Genomic DNA, 25,583 nt, shown 5'->3' on the forward strand with positions numbered 1-25,583 from the left:
CCTGTTGTAGTGGTGTGTTGTACTGTACCCTGTTGTAGAGGTGTGTTGTACTGTACCCTGTTGTAGAGGTGTGTTGTACTGTACCCTGTTGTAGAGGTGTGTTGTACCCTGTTGTAGAGGTGTGTTGTACCCTGTTGTAGAGGTGTGTTGTACTGTACCCTGTTGTAGAGGTGTGTTGTACTGTACCCTGTTGTAGAGGTGTGTAGTGTTGTACCCTGTTGTAGAGGTGTGGTGTTGTACTCTGTTGTAGAGGTGTGTTGTACCCTGTTGTAGAGGTATGTGTGTCTTGTACCCTGTTGCAGAGGTATGTGTGTGTTGTACCCTGTTGCAGAGGTGTGTGTGTGTTGTACCCTGTTGCAGAGGTATGTGTGTGTTGTACCCTGTTGCAGAGGTATGTGTGTGTTGTACCCTGTTTCAGAGGTATGTGTGTGTTGTACCCTGTTGCAGAGGTATGTGTGTGTTGTACCCTGTTGCAGAGGTATGTGTGTGTTGTACCCTGTTGAATACAAGAATACAAAAATAAAATGTATTTTGTACTGTGTGTTGTACCCTGTTACAGAGGTGTGTGTGTAGTTTATCCTCCAGAATGTTAGTGTCTAGTTGAGTAGTCTTCCTCCTGATGAAGGTGTTTAGGGACAAAGCTGCCTGCTGCTGTACACACACTCCACACACTGATGGGTCATGCAGCTCCGTGTCCATGGCCTGTTAATTCACACACACACAGAGAGATACGGCTGAGATACAATGAGACTAAACCAGTGTAGACCCACCAGAACTGATAGACAGTTACTATGCCCAGATAAAGTGTCTGTCTCACCCGTCTCATCTCCTCTGTGAAAGTCTTCATCTTCAGGGCAGAAATTAGCTGTATAGGGACAGGCTCTCCTGCAAGGTCCTCACACTCCCTCTGTCTCCTCACAGTCTTTTCCTTCTGCCTCTCACTCGCTGCTGTAGTTTCTGTGTTCTGTTTTCTGTGTATTTGTATGATCATCCTCCTCCACATCTCACTATGCAACCCCTTCCTCCCTCGGAGAGCTGTTCTCTCCCCCTCTTCCCCCCGCCTCTCTCTCCACCCCCTCTCCTCCTGCCTCTCTCTCCACCCCCTCTCCCTTGCAGTTTCTGGGTTTAGTTGATTGTTGACCTGTGTTATCATTCTCCTGCAGTAGATCTCCAGTGCCTCGTTCTCCTCCATACCTTGGGCCAAGAAAAAGCTATTTTCACGCCGCCAGAAATGCCACTTCAATGTCTAGGGAACACAACTTCCGCCAACATGGCGACGCATTTGTTTATGATGTTGCCAACGTAACTTCGACTTTCAAAGGTTGAACAAACCGACCTAATATCAAACACTGTGGCCACTATGTGGTATTATTTTCGTGATTTTCTGATCAACTGACGGACAACTGAATCACGTAACGAGAGGAGTTGACGAAAGTTGGATTGATGCTACCTAAATTAGCTAGCTTTACCGCTGCCAGCAGACCATAACGTCTAGCCTCAACGAATATAGTAAAGTGCACACAACTACAACGTACACGTAACATTAAAAACCTAACTTTGTTGGCGCAATTATGTATCCCCAAACGTTGTGATGAATTAGCTAGCTATTATATAAAATGTTAAACGCGTTAGATAGCTAGTTACACACCCAAAACTACAACAGAGCAAATATTTTCTTCTTGCGAGTGCAGTGCTGCAAACAACGAGTTTTTACCGCCACCTAGCGTACTGGAGGGGGGTAGATGAAGAGGGTCCGAAAAAGAAAAAGTTCATATTTAGAAACACTTTTGGCTACCCTTGTTATCTGCCTGCTTATATATTTTTATGTGACAACATTTTACGTAAATCATGATGCTTTATGATATTATATCATGGTATACTTTATTACCTGCATACATTTTATTGTAGAAACGTATGTTATAGGCAGGCATAATTCAACTACAAAAGCAGGCCTACTTTCAGAAATTGGCTACATTTTCAGTTTAGTTATGACAAAGTAATCTAAGCTATAAGCAAACAATGGTTACATCAAATAGTTTACCTTCCCTGTGTTTTTGAGAGGCGGAAACAGACTTCACTTCCCAAAATGCGTGGAATGTGTAGATCATCTTGGAAAGGAATGTAAGATGACCATGGCCACCATACTTCTACAGATGCAGAGGTCTTCTTGATCATGGTTCTACAGGCAGGGCAGGGCTGTGTGAACAGCTGATAGTCTACAACAGCCTCTCTGACAGTCAGACAGCTGCGCACAGACTATAAGATGGTTGCCAGTCACAGTGCAAACTAAAGAAATGGAGGTGATGACAGGCCTGTTCCACGTAGACACAATACAGCACAAATCATTTAACTTAAAGGATTTCACTACACACTTACACTCTTAAAAAAACTAAAGGGTTATTTCAGCTAATGGCAATTTGTCAGGATAATAAAACTAGCATTCCAGTCAGTGTCTATGGAAGCTGAAATGAAAATGGATGGAAGTAAGCCTATCTGATTTCAGATCACACATCATTGAATGACATGTTTGCTGGTAGAGTAGTCTAGTTGTGTATTTCTACTACTGACCATCAGAACTAGAAGCGCTGCCTTATCATGTGATCTTTACTTAGGACACAGTGAAACACCAGGGAGTACCAAGGCCCCTGCCCACCAACCAAACTCACAGCCTGAGTGTCAGTGTCACTAGTCTATCACCCATCTAATTATAACCCCCCACAGTTCTCCAAGAATGGAAGTTTAGATAGGTCCATCTGTGGGATTAAAAATAGCCCCCAAGCAGCACCCAGCCAGCCAGACCCCCTCTCTGCTCTGCTGTGTTAGACAGCAACACATATGCACACCCGTGCGCGCACACACACACACACACACACACACAGCTCTCAGACCCCAGTCCCTGTGTGGATACAGCAACACATTCCTCTTGGAGTCTCCTCTTCCTCCACGTGACCAACGGACCATGGAGTTATAAGAGAGTGGTAAGTGTTTACTACCAACGTCCTGATTAACATTGTTGGCAGAAAAATCCCTGGTTGGTGACCCTGTAGGTGAGGTAAGTGGAAAGCATTGTTAACCACCATTTGCTGTGTGGCTCTGGGTCTTTGGATCATGGTAGCTATAGCAGGAGTTAAATGGGGAATGGGATTCTCTCTGGGTTGGAAGTTTTTAACAATCCCCAAATCTGTTGCTTTTTGATCGTATTTTCCATGATCATACTTAGAAATATTTCATTTGCATTTCCCCATTATGCCCTCTCTGCAAAGTTGTGCAAACCCATATGGTGAGGATGTGGATTTTACTAATTTAACTCTTGCATAGTAATGTCTATTCCAAGAAGTGCTAATCCTACTTGGCTTCCAATAACACATTTACAGATGTCTGATAGTAAATTAACTGAATTGTATATATTATTCTGTGAACCGGTCTCTATGTAGTGTGTGTGAGAGATGCATGTAACACAAACATTCCCGGCACTTAAGTGGCTTATCTATTTCTGTCTCGATCTACTCCTGTCTATTATATATTCCCTGTCTCTATGTATTACTTTCTATTATATATTCCCTGTCTCTATGTATTACTTTCTATTATCTATTCCCTGTCTCTATCTATTCCCTGTCTCTATTTATTTCCGTCTCTATCTATTCCCTGTCTCTATCTATTCCCTGTCTCTATTTATTTCAGTCTCTATCTATTCCCTGCCTCTATCTATTCCCTGTCTGTAACGGTTTTCTTTGGTTGAAGGAGAATCGGACCAAAATACGGCGTGGCTATTTAGATTCATGTTTAATAAAAAAACAACTAAACAAGAAACGTAACACGAAAATCGAAACAGCCTATACTGGTGCAAAGTAACACATAGACAGAAAAAAGGGCAATCATCCACGAAACACTCAAAGAATATGGCTGCCTAAATATGGTTCCCAATCAGAGACAACGATAAACACCTGCCTCTGATTGAGAACCACTTCAGACAGCCATAGACTATGCTAGAAAACCCCACTAAACCACAATCCCAATACCTACGAAAAACCCCCAAGACAAAACACACCACGTACAAAAACCCATGTCACACCCTGGCCTGACCAAATAAAGAAAGAAAACACAAAATACTAAGACCAGGGCGTGACAGAACCCCCCCCCAGGTGCGGACTCCTGGCCGCACACAAAAACCCATAGGGGAGGGTCCGGGTGGGCTTCTGTCCACGGTGGCGGCTCCGGCGCGGGACGTGGACCTCATTCCAACAAAGTCTTAGTCCATCTTCCTCGCGTCCTTAGATAGGCGACCCTCACCGCCGACCTTGGCCTAGTAGCCCTCACCAAGGACCTCACTGGACTGAGGGGGAGCTCGGGACTGAGGGGTAGCTCGGGACTGAGGGGAAGCTCGGGACTGAGGGGAAGCTCGGGACTGAGGGGAAGCTCAGCACTGAGGGGAAGCTCAGCACTGAGGGGAAGCTCAGCACTGAGAGGAAGCTCAGCACTGAGAGGAAGCTCAGGCAGGTAGTTGGCTCTGGCAGTCCCTGGCTGGCTGGCGGTTCTGGTACATCCTGGCTGACTGGCGGATCTGGAAGAGTCTGGCTGACTGGCGAATCTGGAAGATCCTGGCTGACTGGCGAATCTGGAAGAGTCTGGCTGACTGGCGGATCCTGGCTGACTGGCGGATCTGGAAGATCCTGGCTGACTGGCGGATCTGGAAGAGTCTGGCTGACTGGCGGATCCTGGCTGACTGGCGGATCTGGAAGATCCTGGCTAACTGGCGGGTCTGGAAGTGTCTGGCTGACTGGCGGATCCTGGCTGACTGGCGGATCTGGAAGATCCTGGCAGACTGACGGCTCTGGCTGCTCCATGCTGACTGGCAGCTCTGGCTGCTCCATGCTGACTGACGGCTCTGGCTGCTCCATGCTGACTGACGGCTCTGGCTGCTCCATGCTGACTGACGGCTCTGGCTGCTCCATGCTGACTGACGGCTCTGGCTGCTCCATGCTGACGGACGGCTCTGGCGGCTTCTTGCAGACTGGCAGCTCTGACGGCTCCATGCAGACTGGCAGCTCTGGCTGCTCCATGCAGACGGCAGCTCTGGCTGCTCCATGCAGACTGGCAGCTCTGGCTGCTCCATGCAGACTGGCAGCTCTGGCTGCTCCATGCAGACTGGCAGCTCTGGCTGCTCCATGCAGACTGGCAGCTCTAGCGGCTTCTTGCAGACTGGCAGCTCTTTGCAGACTGGCAGCTCTAGCGGCTTCTTGCAGACTGGCAGCTCTTTGCAGACTGGCAGCTCCTTGCAGACTGGCAGCTCTTTGCAGACTGGCAGCTCTTTGCAGACTGGCAGCTCTGGCTGCTCCTTGCAGACTAGCAGCTCTGGCTGCTCCTTGCAGACTGGCAGCGCTGAACAGGCGGGAGACCCTGTCAGCACTGTAGAGGAGGCAGGCTCTGACTGCGCTGAACAGGCGGGAGACTCCGGCAGCGCTGGAGAGGAGGAAGGCTCTGGCAGCGCTAAACAGGCGGGAGACTCCGGCAGCACTGTAGAGGCGGAAGGCTTTAGCAGCACTAAACAGGCGGGAGACTCCGGCAGCGCTGGAGAGGAGGAAGGCTGTGACAGCTCTAAACAGGCGGGAGACTCCGGCAGCGCTGGAGAGGAGAAAAGCTCTGGCAGCACTGGCAGCTCTGGCAGCGCACTGAAGGTCTGGTGCGTGGTGCTGGCACTGGTGGTACTGGGCCGAGGACACGCACAGGAAGCCTGGTGCGGGGAGCTGCCACCGGAGGGCTGGTGTGTGGAGGTGGCACAGGATGGGCTGGACCGTGAAGGCGTACTGGAGATCTTGAGAGCAGGGCTGGCACAGGACGTGCAAGGCTAGGGAGGTGCACAGGAGGCCTGGTGCGTGAGGCTGGCACAATCTTCACCAGCCGACTAACACGCACCTCAGGACGAGTATGGAGCGCTGACCCAGGTGCCATCAAATCCCGACACGCTCCGTTGGGCGAATTCCATGCTTAAAGCACCAACACAGCAACTCCCTCATAACTCTCTCCTCCAATTTCCCCATTAACTCCTTCACAGTGTCTGTTTCGCTCACCTCCAACACCGGCTCTGGTTCTGGTCTCCTCCTTGGCTCCTCACGATAAACATGGGGAGTTGGCTCAAATCTGACTCCTGACTCTGCCACACTCTCCCTGTGCTTCCCCCCAATACATTTTTGGTGCTGACTCTCGGGCTTCCTTCCACGCCGCCATGTTCGTTTCTCCAACTCCATTCTCCTATAACCTTCCTCGCACTGCTCCAGCGAATCCCAGGCGGGCTCCGGCACTCTCCCTGGGACGACCGCCCACCTGTCTATTTCCTCCCAAGTCGTATAATTCAGACCTTGTTGCTCCTGCTGCCACTGCCTGTCACCATGCCGCTTGGTCCTGTTGTGGTGGGTGATTCTGTAACGGTTTTCTTTGGTTGAAGGAGAGTCGGACCAAAATGCGACGTGGCTATTTAGATTCATGTTTAATAAAAAAACAACTAAACATAAACACTACAAAACAAGAAACGTAACACGAAAACCGAAACAGCCTATACTGGTGCAAAGTAACACATAGACAGAAAAAAGGACAATCACCCACGAAACACTCAAAGAATATGGCTGCCTAAATATGGTTCCCAATCAGAGACAACGATAAACACCTGCCTCTGATTGAGAACCACTTCAGACAGCCATAGACTATGCTAGAAAACCCCACTAAACCACAATCCTAATACCTACGAAAAACCCCCAAGACAAAACACACCACATACAAAAACCCATGTCACACCCTGGCCTGACCAAATAAAGAAAGAAAACACGAAATACTAAGACCAGGGCGTGACACTGTCTCTATCTATCCCTGTCTCTATCTATTCCCTGTCTCTATTTATTTCCATCTCTATCTATTCCCTGTCTCTATTTATTTCCATCTCTATCTATTCCCTGTCTCTATCTATTCCATGTCTCTATCTATTCCCTGTCTCTATCTATTCCCTGTCTCTATCTATCCCTGTCTATTTATTTCCGTCTCTATCTATTCCCTGTCTCTATCTATCCCTGTCAATATCTATTCCCTGTCTCTATCTATCCCTGTCTCTATTTATTTCCGTCTCTATCTATTCCCTGTCTCTATCTATTCTGTCTCTATCTATCCCTGTCAATATATATTCCCTGTCTCTATTTATTTCCGTCTCTATCTATTCCCTGTCTCTATCTATTCCCTATCTCTATCTATTCTGTCTCTATCTCTTCCCTGTCTCTATCTATTCCCTCTCTCTATCTATTCCCTGTCTCTATCTATTCCCTGTCAATATCTATTCCCTGTCAATATCTATTCCCTGTCTCTATCTATTCCTGTCTTTTATCTATTCCCTGTCAATATCTATCCCTGTCAATATATATTCCCTGTCTCTATTTATTTCCGTCTCTATCTATTCCCTATCTCTATCTATTCCGTCTCTATCTATTCTGTCTCTATCTATTCCCTGTCTCTATCTATTCCCTGTCAATATCTATTCCCTGTCAATATCTATTCCCTGTCTCTATCTATTCCTGTCTTTTATCTATTCCCTGTCTCTATCTATTACTGTCCTGAAGCACAGATGAGTCCTGGTTGGTACAAACCCAAACAGTTTAGCTATGCCTGTGTGTTTGTATTCTCCCTGTCTTTGTCTGATGCCGGTGTCTGATTCCAATTTTCTCTCTGAGGATCTATAAAGGTTATTCATTAACTGAACTGTATCCCCCTTCTCTCTCTCCTCTCTCTCTCCTCAGATGGGGGAGTTGTAACTGTTACAGCTATAGTAACAGTATGGTCCTAGACAGTATCAACACAGCCACCAACCCTCTCAAGATGAGTCTAATGGACGTCTCCAAGATCTTCTCTCTGCTTCAGCCCAAGGAAGAGGATGAGGAGGACAATGAGCATGGCCAGGTACAGCCAATGAGCTTACAGTGCTTTGTAACTTAGCAACCTATCACCGAGACAGCATCAGTAGACTTGCACAGCATCAGAGGGTGTGACTTCCAAGTCTACATGGGTGTGACCTAACCAGGGTCGTATTTATAACGACATCATTTACAAATGACAAGCTTATTTTATTGAACAAGTTCAGATAGTACCTCCCTGCTTCAGTTTACCACCCAGCAGTGCAGCCCAATAACACTGTGTGTATGGTGGAGGTATAAGTGGAGGTATAACACTGTGTGTATGGTGGAGGTATAAGTGGAGGTATAACACTGTGTGTATGGTGGAGGTATAAGTGGAGGTATAACACTGTGTGTATGGTGGAGGTATAAGTGGAGGTATAACACTGTGTGTATGGTGGAGGTATAAGTGGAGGTATAACACTGTGTGTATGGTGGAGGTATAAGTGGAGTTATCACACTGTGTGTATGGTGGAGGTATAAGTGGAGGTATAACACTGTGTGTATGGTGGAGGTATAAGTGGAGGAATAACACTGTGTGTATGGTGGAGGTATAAGTGGAGGTATAACACTGTGTGTATGGTGGAGGTATAAGTGGAGGTATAACACTGTGTGTATGGTGGAGGTATAAGTGGAGGTATAACACTGTGTGTATGGTGGAGGTATAAGTGGAGGTATAACACTGTGTGTATGGTGGAGGTATAAGTGGAGGTATAACACTGTGTGTATGGTGGAGGTATAAGTGGAGGTATAACACTGTGTGTATGGTGGAGGTATAAGTGGAGGAATAACACTGTGTGTATGGTGGAGGTATAAGTGGAGGTATAACACTGTGTGTATGGTGGAGGTATAAGTGGAGCTATAACACTGTGTGTATGGTGGAGGTATAAGTGGAGTTATCACACTGTGTGTATGGTGGAGGTATAAGTGGAGGTATAACACTGTGTGTATGGTGGAGGTATAAGTGGAGGAATAACACTGTGTGTATGGTGGAGGTATAAGTGGAGGTATAACACTGTGTGTATGGTGGAGGTATAAGTGGAGGTATAACACTGTGTGTATGGTGGAGGTATAAGTGGAGGTATAACACTGTGTGTATGGTGGAGGTATAAGTGGAGGTATAACACTGTGTGTATGGTGGAGGTATAAGTGGAGGTATAACACTGTGTGTATGGTGGAGGTATAAGTGGAGGTATAACACTGTGTGTATGGTGGAGGTATAAGTGGAGGTATAACACTGTGTGTATGGTGGAGGTATAAGTGGAGGTATAACACTGTGTGTATGGTGGAGGTATAAGTGGAGGTATAACACTGTGTGTATGGTGGAGGTATAAGTGGAGGTATAACACTGTGTGTATGGTGGAGGTATAAGTGGAGGTATAACACTGTGTGTATGGTGGAGGTATAAGTGGAGGTATAACACTGTGTGTATGGTGGAGGTATAAGTGGAGGTATAACACTGTGTGTATGGTGGAGGTATAAGTGGAGGTATAACACTGTGTGTATGGTGGAGGTATAAGTGGAGGTATAACACTGTGTGTATGGTGGAGGTATAAGTGGAGGTATAACACTGTGTGTATGGTGGAGGTATAAGTGGAGGTATAACACTGTGTGTATGGTGGAGGTATAAGTGGAGGTATAACACTGTGTGTATGGTGGAGGTATAAGTGGAGGTATAACACTGTGTGTATGGTGGAGGTATAAGTGGAGGTATAACACTGTGTGTATGGTGGAGGTATAAGTGGAGGTATAACACTGTGTGTATGGTGGAGGTATAAGTGGAGGTATAACACTGTGTGTATGGTGGAGGTATAAGTGGAGGTATAACACTGTGTGTATGGTGGAGGTATAAGTGGAGGTATAACACTGTGTGTATGGTGGAGGTATAAGTGGAGGTATAACACTGTGTGTATGGTGGAGGTATAAGTGGAGGTATAACACTGTGTGTATGGTGGAGGTATAAGTGGAGGTATAACACTGTGTGTATGGTGGAGGTATAAGTGGAGGTATAACACTGTGTGTATGGTGGAGGTATAAGTGGAGGTATAACACTGTGTGTATGGTGGAGGTATAAGTGGAGGTATAACACTGTGTGTATGGTGGAGGTATAAGTGGAGGTATAACACTGTGTGTATGGTGGAGGTATAAGTGGAGGTATAACACTGTGTGTATGGTGGAGGTATAAGTGGAGGTATAACACTGTGTGTATGGTGGAGGTATAAGTGGAGTTATCACACTGTGTGTATGGTGGAGGTATAAGTGGAGGTATAACACTGTGTGTATGGTGGAGGTATAAGTGGAGGTATAACACTGTGTGTATGGTGGAGGTATAAGTGGAGGTATAACACTGTGTGTATGGTGGAGGTATAAGTGGAGGTATAACACTGTGTGTATGGTGGAGGTATAAGTGGAGGTATAACACTGTGTGTATGGTGGAGGTATAAGTGGAGGTATAACACTGTGTGTGTATGGTGGAGGTATAAGTGGAGGTATAACACTGTGTGTATGGTGGAGGTATAAGTGGAGGTATAACACTGTGTGTATGGTGGAGGTATAAGTGGAGGTATAACACTGTGTGTATGGTGGAGGTATAAGTGGAGGTATAACACTGTGTGTATGGTGGAGGTATAAGTGGAGGTATAACACTGTGTGTATGGTGGAGGTATAAGTGGAGGTATAACACTGTGTGTATGGTGGAGGTATAAGTGGAGGTATAACACTGTGTGTATGGTGGAGGTATAAGTGGAGGTATAACACTGTGTGTATGGTGGAGGTATAAGTGGAGGTATAACACTGTGTGTATGGTGGAGGTATAAGTGGAGGTATAACACTGTGTGTATGGTGGAGGTATAAGTGGAGGTATAACACTGTGTGTATGGTGGAGGTATAAGTGGAGGTATAACACTGTGTGTATGGTGGAGGTATAAGTGGAGGTATAACACTGTGTGTATGGTGGAGGTATAAGTGGAGGTATAACACTGCTCTGTTCCCCAGGCTCTGAACCAGGCCGTGAGCAGTGATGACGTGGAGGTGTTAGCTGAGCTGTTGTCCCAGGAGAGCTACAGCAAGTCTATCAACAGCAGAAGCGGCTGGGGGATCCCTGTCACCCCCCTACGGACCGCTGCAGCACACGGACACCTGAGGTGTCTGGAACTCCTGCTGGAGCACGGAGCGGAGGTGAGATATGGCGATAGAGTACTTTGGACTAGCTTCTCGTACCCAGACGTCTACTCCTGACATGGACTAAAAAAATCCTGGTTTAATTTAGTCTGCACTTTTAGAGTTAAGGTAGATTCAAACAACAGTCATTTACTCTATGTTACTGTATAAGCATGTTGTGACAGCTGCTGATGTAAAAATGGCTTTAGAAATAAATGTGATTTAACCTATTGATTCATTATTGTTTGGTGATTGATTGGTTTTGCAGGTGGACAGTCTAGATGTGAAGGCCCAGACCCCTCTGTTTACAGCGGTCAGTGGTAAACACCTGGACTGTGTTGTGGTCTTACTGAAGGCTGGAGCCGACCCCAACGGCAGCCCGTACAACAACTGTTCCCCGGTGCTGACCGCCGCCCGCGAGGGAGACGTGGAGGTCCTCAGGGAGCTGCTTCAGTTCGGAGCCGAGGTCGACGTCTGGCCCAAAGTCCCTGAGTGGGCCTCCAACGCCACAGCCTGCAGGGGACCCCTGTACATATCCGCTGTATATGGACACCTGGACTGTTTCAAGCTGCTGCTGCTCCACGGGGCTAATCCTAACTATAACTGTAAGTCAGAGAAGATGCTGGCCAGGATCAAGCAGCCCAAGACGGTGCTGGAGATGTGTCTGAGGTATGGCTGTGGAGTGGAATACATACAGCTGCTCATAGACTTTGGGGCAGACGTGTATCTGCCCACGCTGATTATTGACAAGACCACCAAGCAGAATGAAGCGGTTGATCTGCTGCTCAAGGAGAGAGGTGAGAACATCACACACACTTGTTTTACTTTTGTATCATATTTGAGAAACAGTTGTTTCATATTTGTTAAAGAGTGGTTAGAGATTCGTTACGTTTGTTGCACATAAGTTAAACATTTGTTACATATTTGACTGTCACCTATTCAGTCTGTTCTGTAACTCTAATTGATTGATGGTTGTTAATGATGAGAACATTGGAGACTTTCTCGTATTTCATTGAATGAACTAGAACCTCCCGTGTGTTTTATTTCCAGTTTGTCCCAATACTCTGATGTCACTGACACGACTTGCGATTCGGAGATACCTCCCCATGGTTAATAAAATGACGTCCATAGACCGCTTGGACATTCCCCAGATACTGAGGAACTACCTGAAACATCTCACATGACCTCTATCTCCTGACCTCTGAACTCTGCATGAAGATGATGTCACAAATGGATGCGCTATATGGCTGTGTCACAATAGTCTACAGTGGATTCCTCTGCTTCATCTCCACTGTTCTGAAAACACATGTTAGGTGAAACAATATGAAGGATGGTTTCTGCAAAACTTTCAAAAGAAGTGCAACAATTTCATACCATCCTCTTCTGTCTCTACTGAGTGCATCATGGGCTGCAAAGTCCAGTTTGTTCTGTTTCTATTGTAGGTGTGAATAATAATTATGCCAAGTTTGCCTTTGAATAGCTGTAGAGGTTGAATTAGAATAAACATGTTTATTTAACTTATTCTCTGTGATTGAATTCAGCAAATGTTTGGTAAATGTAATCATTGGAAATTGGTTGAAGAAACTATGGTGAAGACAATGCCCTCTCTTCTTGGACAGTTATATAAGTGCACAGAGCTTTAGGAGAAACCTTTAGTAAGTGTAAAACTATGAGTAACCACTAGGTGTCACACTACCACTGTAGATGGATTCTCCATCTATGAAATCACTTCTCACCGTTGGCAAGTAATCTTTAGTCGAGCTAAAAACAATGTCATTTGTGGAATCTTGCTGGCATTAGGAGTGTCCTTGCTGATAGCTCAGCGACACAGTATTGTTTAGTGCATCAAACCAGGTTCAAACCCAGTCAGTCACTGGAGCAGCAAACAAACAGGGAAACAAGACATTGCCTTATTTGAACAGAAGGATTAGTACACAGACAGGATATTACATCACATTACAGGATAAGGATATCCTGTCGAACGTCCCCATTGACCTTAGAACACAGTTCAGTATATAGAGGTTTTAATTTCAACAGAAGTACAGTTATATCAATGTGGTTCAGTTTTTACAGAGAAATACAACGTAATAATTCCCAGTGCTCTTTGATTACATCAAAACATATACATAGACTTCTCGACGATCCCCATTCACAGTTTCAGGATTTGAATAGGCATTACTTAGTTTCAGGGTTGTTTTTTTCCATTTCTACAACAAATCAAAACAAACCTAATCAAAGGCCAGAGAGAAAATATATGTTCCTGCTATTTGTACTGTACAAACATGGTGATGACATTTCAGACTGACAGATAAAATAGAAGTCATACCAGGGTCCAACCCCCCCCCCCCCCCATTCTAGATGGCAATGTGAATGTACAGTGAATAGCCTAGTTGCTCCAACTAAACTTGTTACTTGTCTTGTTACCTGTTTCAGTGTCCATACATTAGTACCCTGCTTGTTCTGAAACTACATACTACTGTATAACCAACTAGAGAAAAGCAACAAGGATTTGTAATGATGACTGTGTGTACGTCCCAAATGGTACCCTATTCCCTGTTTAGTGCACTACATTTGACGAGGGCCCATGGGAACCATATAGGGAATAGGATGTCATTTGGGACGAAACCAGTGCATCATATGTATAATGGCTGCTACAGATTTGCCTTCCTTCCAGCCCTAAATATAGACTCACCCGGCCAACAACAGACACCCGGCCAACAACAGAATCAAGGGCTTATTCTGTCAATGACTAAAACAACAACATTAATATCAACATAATACACCATATTACATTTCATAAATATTTGTGATAATATTGGCAGGAAAATAAATAGTGTGTCTCCAAAATGCACCTCAAAGAACAAAGAATCCATAACTGTGTTGAGTAGAGCTGCTGCCATGAATAGACGGAGTCCATGAATGTATTCAGGGCCATGGTTACATATAGCTCCTCCTACCAGGTTTCTGATTGGTTCAGCATAAATACATACACACCATGAACAGTAGACAAATCTCCTATGTGATGTGCCGATGCCATAGAAAATGACCCATTTACCTTGAATCTGTTCTGTAGGAGTGGTAGGATATTCTATCAATAGTCAGTGTGTGGCAGAGAACTCACTGATCAAATGAACACATGATTTATCAAAGTATAAACTAGAGTCCAGTGTTATGTTAATGTCTTAACCACCAATCAATTCATTGTTGATTGATAGCAAACCACAATCAAGTGTTATAATAATATTATTAAGGCATGTCTGTGGATCCAGATTCTCTACTGTTGTCTGCCATGAATACATACAATCCCTTGAGAGAGGGAAACAGAATATTATGGCCCAGAGAAATCATCATATCATGACATGGAATGAAACAGTGGCAGGTTGTAAAATAACGGCAAACATGTTGGTTGTTAAAAGAGAAAACAAAATCTTCAAAGAGTTCATCTCATGTGTCATGCAGAACTCTGGATGCCTTAAAACACCATGATATGATGATAATGATCTACCTGGTACTGAGGATAGAACTGGGTCTCTGGTACCGAGGCTAGAAATGGGTCTCTGGTACTGAGGCTAGAACTGGGTCTCTGGTACTGAGGATAGAACTGTGTCTCTGGTACTGAAGCTAGAACTGGGTCTCTGGTACTGAGGATAGAACTGGGTCTCTGGTACTGAGGCTAGAACTGTGTCTCTGGTACTGAGACTAGAACTGGGTCTCTGGTACTGAGGCTAGAACTGGGTCTCTGGTACTGAGGATAGAACTGGGTCTCTGGTACCGAGGCTAGAACTGGGTCTCTGGTACTGAGGCTAGAACTGGTTCTCTGGTACTGAGGCTAGAACTGGGTCTCTGGTACTGAGGCTAGAACTGGGTCTCTGGTACCGAGGCTAGAACTGGGTCTCTGGTACTGAGGCTAGAACTGGGTCTCTGGTACGGAGGCTAGAACTGGTTCTCTGGTACTGAGGATAGAACTGGTTCTCTGGTACTGAGGATAGAACTGGGTCTCTGGTACTGAGGCTAGAACTGGGTCTCTGGTACTGAGGCTAGAACTGGGTCTCTGGTACTGAGGCTAGAACTGTGTCTCTGGTATTGAGGATAGAACTGTGTCTCTGGTACTGAGGCTAGAACTGGTTCTCTGGTACTGAGGATAGAACTGGTTCTCTGGTACTGAGGATAGAACTGGGTCTCTGGTACTGAGGCTAGAACTGGGTCTCTGGTACTGAGGCTAGAACTGGGTCTCTGGTACTGAGGCTAGAACTGTGTCTCTGGTATTGAGGATAGAACTGTGTCTCTGGTATTGAGGATAGAACTGTGTCTCTGGTATTGAGGATAGAACTGGTTCTCTGGTACGGATGCTAGAACTGGGTCTCTGGTACTGAGGCTAGAACTGGGTCTCTGGTACTGAGGCTAGAACTGGGTCTCTGGTACGGATGCTAGAACTGGGTCTCTGGTACTGAGGCTAGAACTGGGTCTCTGGTACTGAGGCTAGAACTGTGTCTCTGGTACTGAGGATAGAACTGGGCCTCAAATGGCACCTTCTTCCCTTTACAGTGCCCTACTTTTGAACAGGAGCCTAGGAGCTCTGGTCCAAAGTAGTGCATTATATTGGGGATTATGTTGTCATTTGAGATTCAAACTAGAACTGAAGCAACACTGTTGGCAGTCTCCAACGGATAATACTAATATTGCAATATAATATATGATCTGTTGTTTATACAGTATGCACATGTAGCTAGCTGCTAGTCACAGGTAGTATGCCTGTTCTGTCTGTTTCCTCACCATTTTATGCCAGTGAGCTTCTCTAAAATGTGGAAGTTGAACTGGAAAATTAAAAAGTAATGTAAATAAACCAAATACTGACTAACTATATAATCATCTCCCACCATTCTGTCCTTCTGTCAAACCCCCTACGTCTTTCATTAATACACTGAGGAGATCAATAGGAAAATGTATTAAATTCTAAATGAACTGATTTAATCTACATTTAATTTAACCTCTACGGGATCGATTGAGCTAACGCAGGCTAATGTGATTAGCATGAGGTTGTAAGTAACAAGAACATTACCCAGGACATAGACATATCTGATATGGGCAGAAAGTTTAAATTCTTGTTAATCTTACTTCACTGTCTAATTTACAGTAGCTATTACAGTGAAAGAATACCTTGCTATTCTTTGAGGAGAGTGGACAGTTATGAACTTGAAAATGTATCAATAAACCAATTAGGCACATTTGGGCAGACTCGATACAACATTTTGAACAGAAATGCAATGGTTCATTGGTTCAATCTAAAACTTTGCACATACACTGCTGCCATCTAGTGGCCAAAATCAAAATCATACCAAACCTGGAATAATACATTATGGCCTTTCTCTTGCATTTCAAATATGATTAAAAAAAGCATGTTTTTTTCTTTTAATTATCTTTTACCACATCCAATGTGTTATATTCTCCTACATTCATTTCACATTTACACAAACTTCAAAGTGTTTCCTTTCAAATGGTATCAAGAATATGCATATCCTTGCTTCAGGGCCTGTGCTACAGGCAGTTAGATTTGGGTATGTCATTTTAGGTGAAAATGTAGGTTTTAGATAGTCTTAGGATTCGTCAGGCAAAAAGAGTGAAATGTCCCTGATATTCAACAGATGCTCTGGTACTACAATAATCATTTTGGGGTTTGTTAGGGGGTAAATGCACCAGTCAAGCACAACAACCTCCGCTCACATGGAAACAGCCTGACCTATTCTGGAATACACACTGCATATGTGAGCAGAGGTTGTTGTGCTTGACTGGTGTATTTAGAGATATTTAGAAGAATATTCTGAGTGATATTTAGAGTGATATTCAGTTTGGCTCCCAGGCTCCTGCCCCTCATGTTTCTGTCTGTCTGGTTTCTCTAACACTGGGAATCCCCACTCGCAGGCACAGAGCATGTATTCTCTTTCCCACTCCAGTGTAGGACTTCTCGTCTTTCTGGGCCATCCCAAATGGCACCCTATTCCTTATATAGTGCACTGCTTTTGGCCAGAGACCTATAGGGAATTGGTTTGCCATTTGGGACGGCCCAGAAAGACGAGAAGTCCTACACCGGAGTGGGAAAGAGAATACATGCCTGAATCATCGTTGCTGCATGAATAGATCCAGTAATCACTAGTGGGACGCTGGAAGGCACTGTTAGGGTATCTCTGTTAGATAGCATCTCTGTTATGGCATCTCTGTTAGATAGCATCTCTGTTAGGGTATCTCTGTTAGATAGCATCTCTGTTTGGGTATCTCTATTAGATAGCCTCTCTGTTAGGGTATCTCTATTAGATAGCATGTCTTTTAGGGTATCTCTGTTAGATAGCATCTCTGTTAGGGTATCTCTGTTAGATACCATCTCTGTTAGATAGCATCTCTGTTTGGGTATCTCTGTTAGATAGCCTCTCTGTTAGGGTATCTCTGTTAGATAGCATCTTTGTTAGATAGCATCTCTGTTAGATAGCATCTCTGTTAGGGCATCACTGTTAGGGTATCTCTGTTAGATAGCATCTCTGTTAGGGCATCTCTGTTAGATAGCATCTTAGTTAGATAGCATCTCTGTTAGGGCATCTCTGTTAGATAGCATCTCTGTTAGGGCACAGTTAGTGTGTGTCCCAAATGGCACCCTATTCCCTACTTTTGACCATGGGCACTGGTCAAAAGTATTGCACTGTATATGGTATAGGGTGCCATTTGGGATGCACATTTGTTAGGGCACAGTTAGATCAGAGATAGCCTCCTTCAGGCTTTTGTTCCAGCCCTGCTCTAACACACCTGATTCAAGATAATCACGGTCTTGGGGACCAGCTGGTTAGTAGAGTCTGGTGTGTAGGTGCAGGGTTGGAATAAAATCAAACGGGAGGGTATCTCTCCAGGAGGAGGGTAACTTTCCAGGAGGAAGGTATCTCTCCAGGAGGAAAGTATCTCTCCAGGAGGACTGTATCTCTCCAGGAGGAAAGTATCTCTCCAGGAGGAAAGTATCTCTCCTTGAGGAAGGTAACTTTCCAGGAGGAGGGTAACTTTCCAGGAGGAGGGTATCTCTCCAGGAGGAAGGTATCTTTCCAGGAGGAGGGTATCTCTCCAGGAGGAGGGTATCTCTCCAGGAGGAGGGTATCTCTCCAGGAGGAAGGTATCTCTTCAGGAGGAAAGTATCTCTCCAGGAGGAAAGTATCTCTCCAGGAGGAAAGTATCTCTCCAGGAGGTAGGTAACTTTCCAGGAGGAGGGTAACTTTCCAGGAGGAGGGTAACTTTCCAGGAGGAGGGTATCTCTCCAGGAGGAAGGTATCTTTCCAGGAGGAGGGTATCTCTCCAGGAGGAGGGTATCTCTCCAGGAGGAGAGTATCTCTCCAGGAGGAAAGTATCTCTCCAGGTGGAGGGTATCTCTCCAGGAGGAAGGTATCTCTCCAGGAGGAAAGTATCTCTCCAGGAGGAAGGTATCTCTCCAGGAGGAAGGTATCTCTCCAGGGGGAAAGTATCTCTCCAGGAGGAAAGTAACTCTTCAGGAGGAGGGTAACTTTCCAGGAGGAGTGTATCTCTCCAGGTGGAGGGTATCTTTCCAGGAGGAGGGTTGGCCACCCTGATCTAAAGCAATCATTCTAGGAACACTTTCTAGAGATACCAGGAATCAAATCATCCTTTTATCACTTTTGTTTTACTGAAATAAAAAAAAACATAAATTACACACCATACAAATAAAATCTAAATGATTTCTTCTTCAATAATTAATTTATATAGGGCCTATGAGAAGGCAAACAAATTACATAAAACTATATAATAATTGTTTTATACCACATTGTCGTGAGTATTGTAGATACAATGATATATCACATTGCACAAGTTGGCATACTGTATTTGATTTCCATCAACTGGTATCATCTGATAAAAAATCTGTTTCTGTATTTGTGTCTAAGTATGAACATCGCTTCGATTAATATGACAGAGTTGATCATTACTATGACAGAGTTGATCATTACTATGACAGAGTTGATCATTACTATGACAGAGTTGATCATTAATATGACAGAGTTGATCATTAATATGACAGAGTTGATCATTAATATGACAGAGTTGATCATTAATATGACAGAGTTGATCATTAATATGACAGAGTTGATCATTAATATGACAGATTTGATTAACTTAAATTCAAACTTTGAAACAGGAAAACAAAGACCTATAAACAGAGACATCCAGTGGATATTTCTCTCTAGTTTACAACATTCTCACCCTTAAAAAAACATTGAACTTTTAGGAGATGCTCTTATACAGAGGGACTTTCAGTCGTGAGTGGATACATTTTCATACTGGTCCACCAAGGGAATCGAACCCACAACCCTGGCATTACATGCACCATGCTCTACCAACTGAGCTTGAAATGAAACCCGACACCAGTTGATATCAGTGGAGGCTGCTGAGGGGATGTCTGGAACGGCGTCAATGGAATGGTATCAAACGCATGGAAACCATGGAAACCACATCTTTGATGTGTTTGATACGGTTCCATTGACGCCGTTCCATACATTATTATGAGCCGTCCTCCCCTCAGCAGCCTCCCCTGGTTGACTCCATCTCCAATAGTGCAGTATTCTTACTTATGTCTAAAACAAGGGAACACACACAACTGTATGGTTGGCTCTGCTTCCTCAACATATGCAGAATTTAAAAAACCTATTTGCTTCAGTGTGAATGTTAATTATTCGACAGCTGAACAAAATGTAAAAAATAAAAATTATCTGTCATATAATTTTGTCATTTCTGTCATGGAATTAGATGATATGTGTTAGTCCAATCAGACAGACAGGTGAGACAGACAGGCCTTCTACCTGTCTACAGCTCAGTACTCAGATATTTTACCTGTCTACAGCTCAGTACTCAGACAGACAGACATTCTACCTATCTACAGCTCAGTACTCAGACAGACAGACATTCTACCTGTATACAGCTCAGTACTCAGACAGACAGGCATTCTACCTGTATACAGCTCAGTACTCAGACAGACAGGCATTCTACCTGTCTACAGCTCAGTACTCAGACAGACATTATGACTGTCTACAGCTCAGTACTCAGACAGACAGACATTCTACCTGTCTACAGCTCAGTACTCAGACAGACAGACATTCTACCTGTCTACAGCGCAGTACTCAGGCAGACAGACATTCTACCTGTCTACAGCTCAGTACTCAGATATTTTACCTGTCTACAGCTCAGTACTCAGACAGACAGACATTCTACCTATCTACAGCTCAGTACTCAGACAGACAGACATTCTACCTGTATACAGCTCAGTACTCAGACAGACAGGCATTCTACCTGTCTACAGCTCAGTACTCAGACAGACATTATAACTGTCTACAGCTCAGTACTCAGACAGACAGACATTCTACCTGTCTACAGCTCAGTACTCAGACAGACAGACATTCTACCTGTCTACAGCGCAGTACTCAGGCAGACAGACATTCTACCTGTCTACAGCTCAGTACTCAGATATTTTACCTGTCTACAGCTCAGTACTCAGACAGACAGACATTCTACCTGTATACAGCTCAGTACTCAGACAGACAGACATTCTACCTGTATACAGCTCAGTACTCAGACAGACAGGCATTCTACCTGTCTACAGCTCAGTACTCAGACAGACATTATAACTGTCTACAGCTCAGTACTCAGACAGACAGACATTCTACCTGTCTACAGCTCAGTACTCAGACAGACAGACATTCTACCTGTCTACAGCTCAGTATTCAGACAGACAGACATTCTACCTGTCTACAGGTCAGTACTCAGACAGACAGACATTCTACCTGTCTACAGCTCAGTACTCAGACAGACAGACATTCTACCTGTCTACAGCTCAGTACTCAGACAGACAGACATTCTACCTGTCTACAGCTCAGTACTCAGGCAGACAGGTGAGACAGACAGACATTCTACCTGTCTACAGCTCAGTACTCAGACAGACAGGAACATGAAACCCTTTGTGACCCAACAGCCAGCCTCTGTGGATGGACGCAATGATTATACCCTGTCAACAGTGTTTGGTGCGTAGTAGATAATGTAAATGTTGTATTGATGTTACGGCTATTGATTATTTCCCTGACCTGCCGTAATATCATGGATAATGGCAGACATCCAATTAGATGTCTAACCTCATTAAAGAAAAACATAGTCAGATTGACGGGAGGGAACAGAAAGAGGGAGACAACTAAGAAAGAGGGGAAAGAGAGACAAAGAGAGGGGAAAGAGAGACAAAGAGAGGGGAAAGAGAGACAAAGAGAGGGGAAAGAGAGAGATAAGACAGATATAGAGGGGAATGGGGATGGAGAAGAGAGAAAGAGAGAGGGAGGGAGGGAGAGAGAGAGGGAGAGGGGGGAGAGAGGGGGGGATAGAGAGGAGACAGATGGTATAGAGAGAGAGAGAGAGAGAGAGAGAGAGAGAGAGAGAGAGATAGACAGAGAGGGTAAAGAGAGAGATAGACGATAGAGAGAATGAGAGAGAGAGAGAGATAGACAGAGGGTAAAGAGAGAGAGAGAGATAGACGATAGAGAGAGAGAGAGATAGACAGAGGGTAAAGAGAGAGAGATAGACGATAGAGAGAATGAGAGAGAGAGAGATAGACAGAGAGGGTAAAGAGAGAGAGAGATAGACGATAGAGAGAATGAGAGAGAGAGAGAGAGGGTAAAGAGAGAGATAGATGATAGAGAGAATGAGAGAGAGAGAGAGGGAGAGAGAGAGAGAGACGATAGAGAGAATGAGAGAGAGAGGGTAAAGAGAGAGATAGACGATAGAGAGAGAGAGAGAGATAGACAGAGAGGGTAAAGAGAGAGAGAGAGAGATAGACGATAGAGAATGAGAGAGAGATAGACAGAGAGGGTAAAGAGAGAGAGACGATAGAGAATGAGAGAGAGAGATAGACAGAGAGGGTAAAGAGAGAGAGAGACGATAGAGAGAATGAGAGAGAGAGATATGGTCTGACCAGTCTTTAATGGGACAGTCGTCAGTGATGCTGACAACAGAACTTCTGAGAAACATTAGAACCGGCCAACAGCTCTCCTGTCAGTCAAAGTGGCACCCCACCTACCAAACAATATAGGGAATAGGATGCCATTTCAGCCTCATCGTTGCAGTGCACACTCACAACAACATAATCAACACACACATCAACACAACGCCTGTCATCTACACAGTCATACTGTACTGTAGGTAGGTGGACTCACTAGTTCTGGTAAAGGAACATTAAATATGCTTTCTTCAAATATGGAAACGAGGCAGAGCCTGAAAAGAACAAAATAAAAGCTCCATGAATCCAGGACATTCAGATGGCGATGGTGGGGTTGAGGGATGTAGTAGTAGATTCCTGTACAGTACAGTTCAGTGTGGAACAGTCTACTGAAGGAGAGAAGCATTGGAACTCAGAACCAAGAACAGTTAGAATGAAGTGAAGAAGTTAGAATCCATAGTTCTCCAGTCTCCTGGGTGACAACTCACAAACTCAGTCTCCGCAATGAAACTCACAAATAAACATCATTGGTCCTTCTTCCAGTAGTTCTTTTTTTTTGTCTTCAATTATTTTTCACAGGACAACGATGTAATCTTCCAAATATTTTAGTTTGAGTGTTTCTCAGAAAAAAATAGATGGTCCTTGGAAAGAGTCTGTTTCTCTATTTCTTAAAAGGTGTTAATCTAGTAGAATTGTTGTGCCAGAAAGGAGCCTGGCCTCGTTTGGATTGACTCAATTCAAAATCCTCTGCATGTGCCAAGTCTTTTGCTAGGTCATACTGTCCCAGGGGTAGGGGATCCTGGGGAGGGGGGTAAGGAGGGGGGCACGCACCTGTTCACACCTTGAAGGCAGGTGCAGAGTAGGGGGCGGGAAGGAGGAAGAAGAGTAGGGGGCAGGAAGGAGGGAGCAGAGTAGGGTGGAGGAAGAAGGGAGCAGAGTAGGGGGCAAGAAGGAGGGAACAGAGTAGGGGGCAGGAAGGAGGGAACAGAGAAGGGCGCAGGAAGGAGGGAACAGAGTAGGGCGCAGGAAGGAGGGAACAGAGTAGGGGGCAGGAAGGAGGAAACAGAGTAGGGGGCAGGAAGGAGGGAACAGAGTGGGGCAGGAAGGAGGAAACAGAGTAGGGGGCAGGAAGGAGGAAACAGAGTAGGGGGCAGGAAGGAGGAAACAGAGTAGGGGAAGAGGCAAATAGTAGAATCAAGGGGGTGGAGAAGTGGATAACCAGAGAAACATGGTCAGTATTGCATCAGAAACAGAACATTGTACACAACATCTAGTCATGCTTTCACAACAAACAAGCAACTACAACTATGCACTACGTTGTTCAGCACTGTGTTACTATTGTAGCATATAATATTATGATCATATGATGATGCTTGAGGATGGAAAATACACATCTCTGCTCTAGTAATGACACAAGGGAGAACTAGAGATGCTATTCAAACCATCCTTGAATCAGGCAAACACGAGGACCCGGAGAAATAACATTCTTCCAGCACATATATGAAATCAGGCGTTTCCATTGACAAAGGAGAGTGTTATTCCGTCTTTGCTGATTACGTGTTTGATTGAATAGCACCCTAAGACTACGCAAAGTAAGAGCAATCAAAATAGATTTATAAGAATAGAAAGCTGCTGGACTACGATCTATGAGCATTACAACAACTACTCCACAGCCAATATAAAACTGTGAATAATCAATATTTGATGATGGAAAGTTTTAAAGTTGCCATGGCATCTTGAAAAACACAGTGTCCTTCTTCGTATTTTTAAACTGATTATAGACACGGTTTCTCTATGGAGATCTTGGAGAGCCTTGAGAGTAAAATAGAACATACTAGATCAACATGCTCTAATGCCATTCGTAATTATAGTAGTAGTAGATTTCTTATCAGTTGCCATGGCATCTTGTTGCATTATCTCTACAGTAAACAAAACTCTAATGAATGATATACCTTTATCATTTTCAAACCATGTCCATAAAACAAGGCCCTCTTTCTCAAGATGATATCTAACAATGAATCTGAAAATTCAAGAGCAGTACTTCACCTTGTGCCAACCGTGTAATATACACACAGTTACTGTCAAACCACGATGTAATACAGACACAGTTACTGTCAAACCACAATGTAATACACACACAGTTACTGTCAAACCACAAAGTAACACAAACACAGGACAGTACAGTACTGTGACACACGAAACCAAACACAGAACAACACAGTTCTGACACACATCTAGGGCTCTATTTTAACAAGCCTAACCCAGTGGTAAATCTCAGAGATGGCAGTAGCGCTATATGTCAAAATATTTTTACTATTTTCACAGCCAGAATTATGAGTGCAGTAGCTGGCGGTGGTGTGAAAGGGCAGGGTTTTGAAGAATAAACAACCTGTAGGTGTGACTAGGGCCTGGCCACTCACTGGCCAATCCATGTGTTCCATGGCTTAGTCTACTGCATGCATTTGTCTCGAGTTCTGTAAGTTATTGACGTCTTTAAGTTCGGCTGGGGACATGGCATATTTTCCTCCTGGTTCATAATATATTGATACTACTACAGTTTACAGTATATTGATACAACGTTTATAGTATATTGATACCACTACAGTTTACAGTATATTGATACAACGTTTATAGTATATTGATACCACTACAGCTTATAGCATATTGATACCACTACAGTTGATAGTATGTTGATATTGCTACAGTTTATAGTATATTGATACTACAGTTTATGGTATATTGATACTACAGTTGATAGTATTGTGATACTACAGTTTATAGTATATTGATACTACAGTTTATAGTATATTGACACTACAGTTGATAGTATTGTGATACTACTAGTTTATAGTGTATTGATACTACACTTTATAGTACGTATATTGACACTACTACCGTTCATAGTATATTGATACTACAGCTTATAGTACATTGATACTACTACAGTTTAGAGTATATGGATTCTACAGTTTATAGTATATTGATAATAGTAGAGTTTATAGTATATTGATACTACTGCAGTTTATAGCATGTTGATACTACAGTTTATAGTATATTGATACTACTGCAGTTTATAGCATGTTGATACTACAGTTTATAGTATATTGATACTACTGCAGTTTATAGTATATTGATACTACCGCAGTTTACAGTATATAGATACTAAAGTTGATAGAATATTGATAAAACAATTGATAGTATATTCATACAACAGTTTACAGTATATTGAGACTACTACAGTTTATAGTATATTGATACTGCAGTTTATAGTATATTGATACTACAGTAGTTTATAGTATATTGAGACTACTACAGTTTATAGTATATTGATACTACAGTTTATAGTATATTGATACTACAGCAGTTTACAGTATATTGAGACTACTACAGTTTATAGTATATTGATACTACAGTTTATAGTATATTGATACCTCAGTTTATAGTATATTGATACTACAGTTTATAGTATATTGATACTACAG

At 43.8% G+C, this 25,583-nt stretch overlaps 2 protein-coding genes across 3 annotated transcripts in view; one reads left to right on the forward strand and one right to left on the reverse strand.

Moving 5' to 3' along the window:
• The first annotated feature begins 2,975 nt into the window (after positions 1-2,975).
• On the forward strand, positions 2,976-12,625 carry LOC135526690 (ankyrin repeat and SOCS box protein 12-like). Its single transcript, XM_064955250.1, has 5 exons — positions 2,976-3,052; positions 7,776-7,935; positions 10,923-11,105; positions 11,356-11,884; positions 12,138-12,625. Exons 2-5 carry the CDS (start codon positions 7,813-7,815, stop codon positions 12,269-12,271), a joined length of 969 nt encoding a protein of 322 aa, XP_064811322.1. The 5' UTR covers positions 2,976-3,052; positions 7,776-7,812; the 3' UTR covers positions 12,272-12,625.
• A 469-nt stretch (positions 12,626-13,094) lies between these two features.
• The window catches only part of LOC135526689 (rho guanine nucleotide exchange factor 9-like), an 83,059-nt gene continuing 70,570 nt past the window's right edge, over positions 13,095-25,583 (reverse strand). For both annotated transcript variants that reach the window (XM_064955247.1, XM_064955246.1), the window contains exon 13: positions 13,095-22,942. In XM_064955247.1, the coding sequence (XP_064811319.1) occupies positions 22,875-22,942 (68 nt within the window). In that variant the 3' untranslated portion in view covers positions 13,095-22,874. The remainder of the gene's footprint in view (positions 22,943-25,583) is intronic.

Source organism: Oncorhynchus masou, chromosome 32 (genome assembly GCF_036934945.1).
Source record: "Oncorhynchus masou masou isolate Uvic2021 chromosome 32, UVic_Omas_1.1, whole genome shotgun sequence".
NCBI lineage: Eukaryota > Metazoa > Chordata > Actinopteri > Salmoniformes > Salmonidae > Oncorhynchus > Oncorhynchus masou.

What these genes read in the sequence shown, in the direction of transcription:
- LOC135526690 (XM_064955250.1), top strand. Translation starts at nt 7,813, where the DNA reads ATGGTCCTAGACAGTATCAACACAGCCACCAACCCTCTCAAGATGAGT. An exon ending in AGGACAATGAGCATGGCCAG is followed by an intron (nt 7,936 to 10,922) that starts GTACAGCCAATG and finishes TCTGTTCCCCAG; the next exon opens with GCTCTGAACCAGGCCGTGAG. An exon ending in TCTGCTGCTCAAGGAGAGAG is followed by an intron (nt 11,885 to 12,137) that starts GTGAGAACATCA and finishes TTTTATTTCCAG; the next exon opens with TTTGTCCCAATACTCTGATG.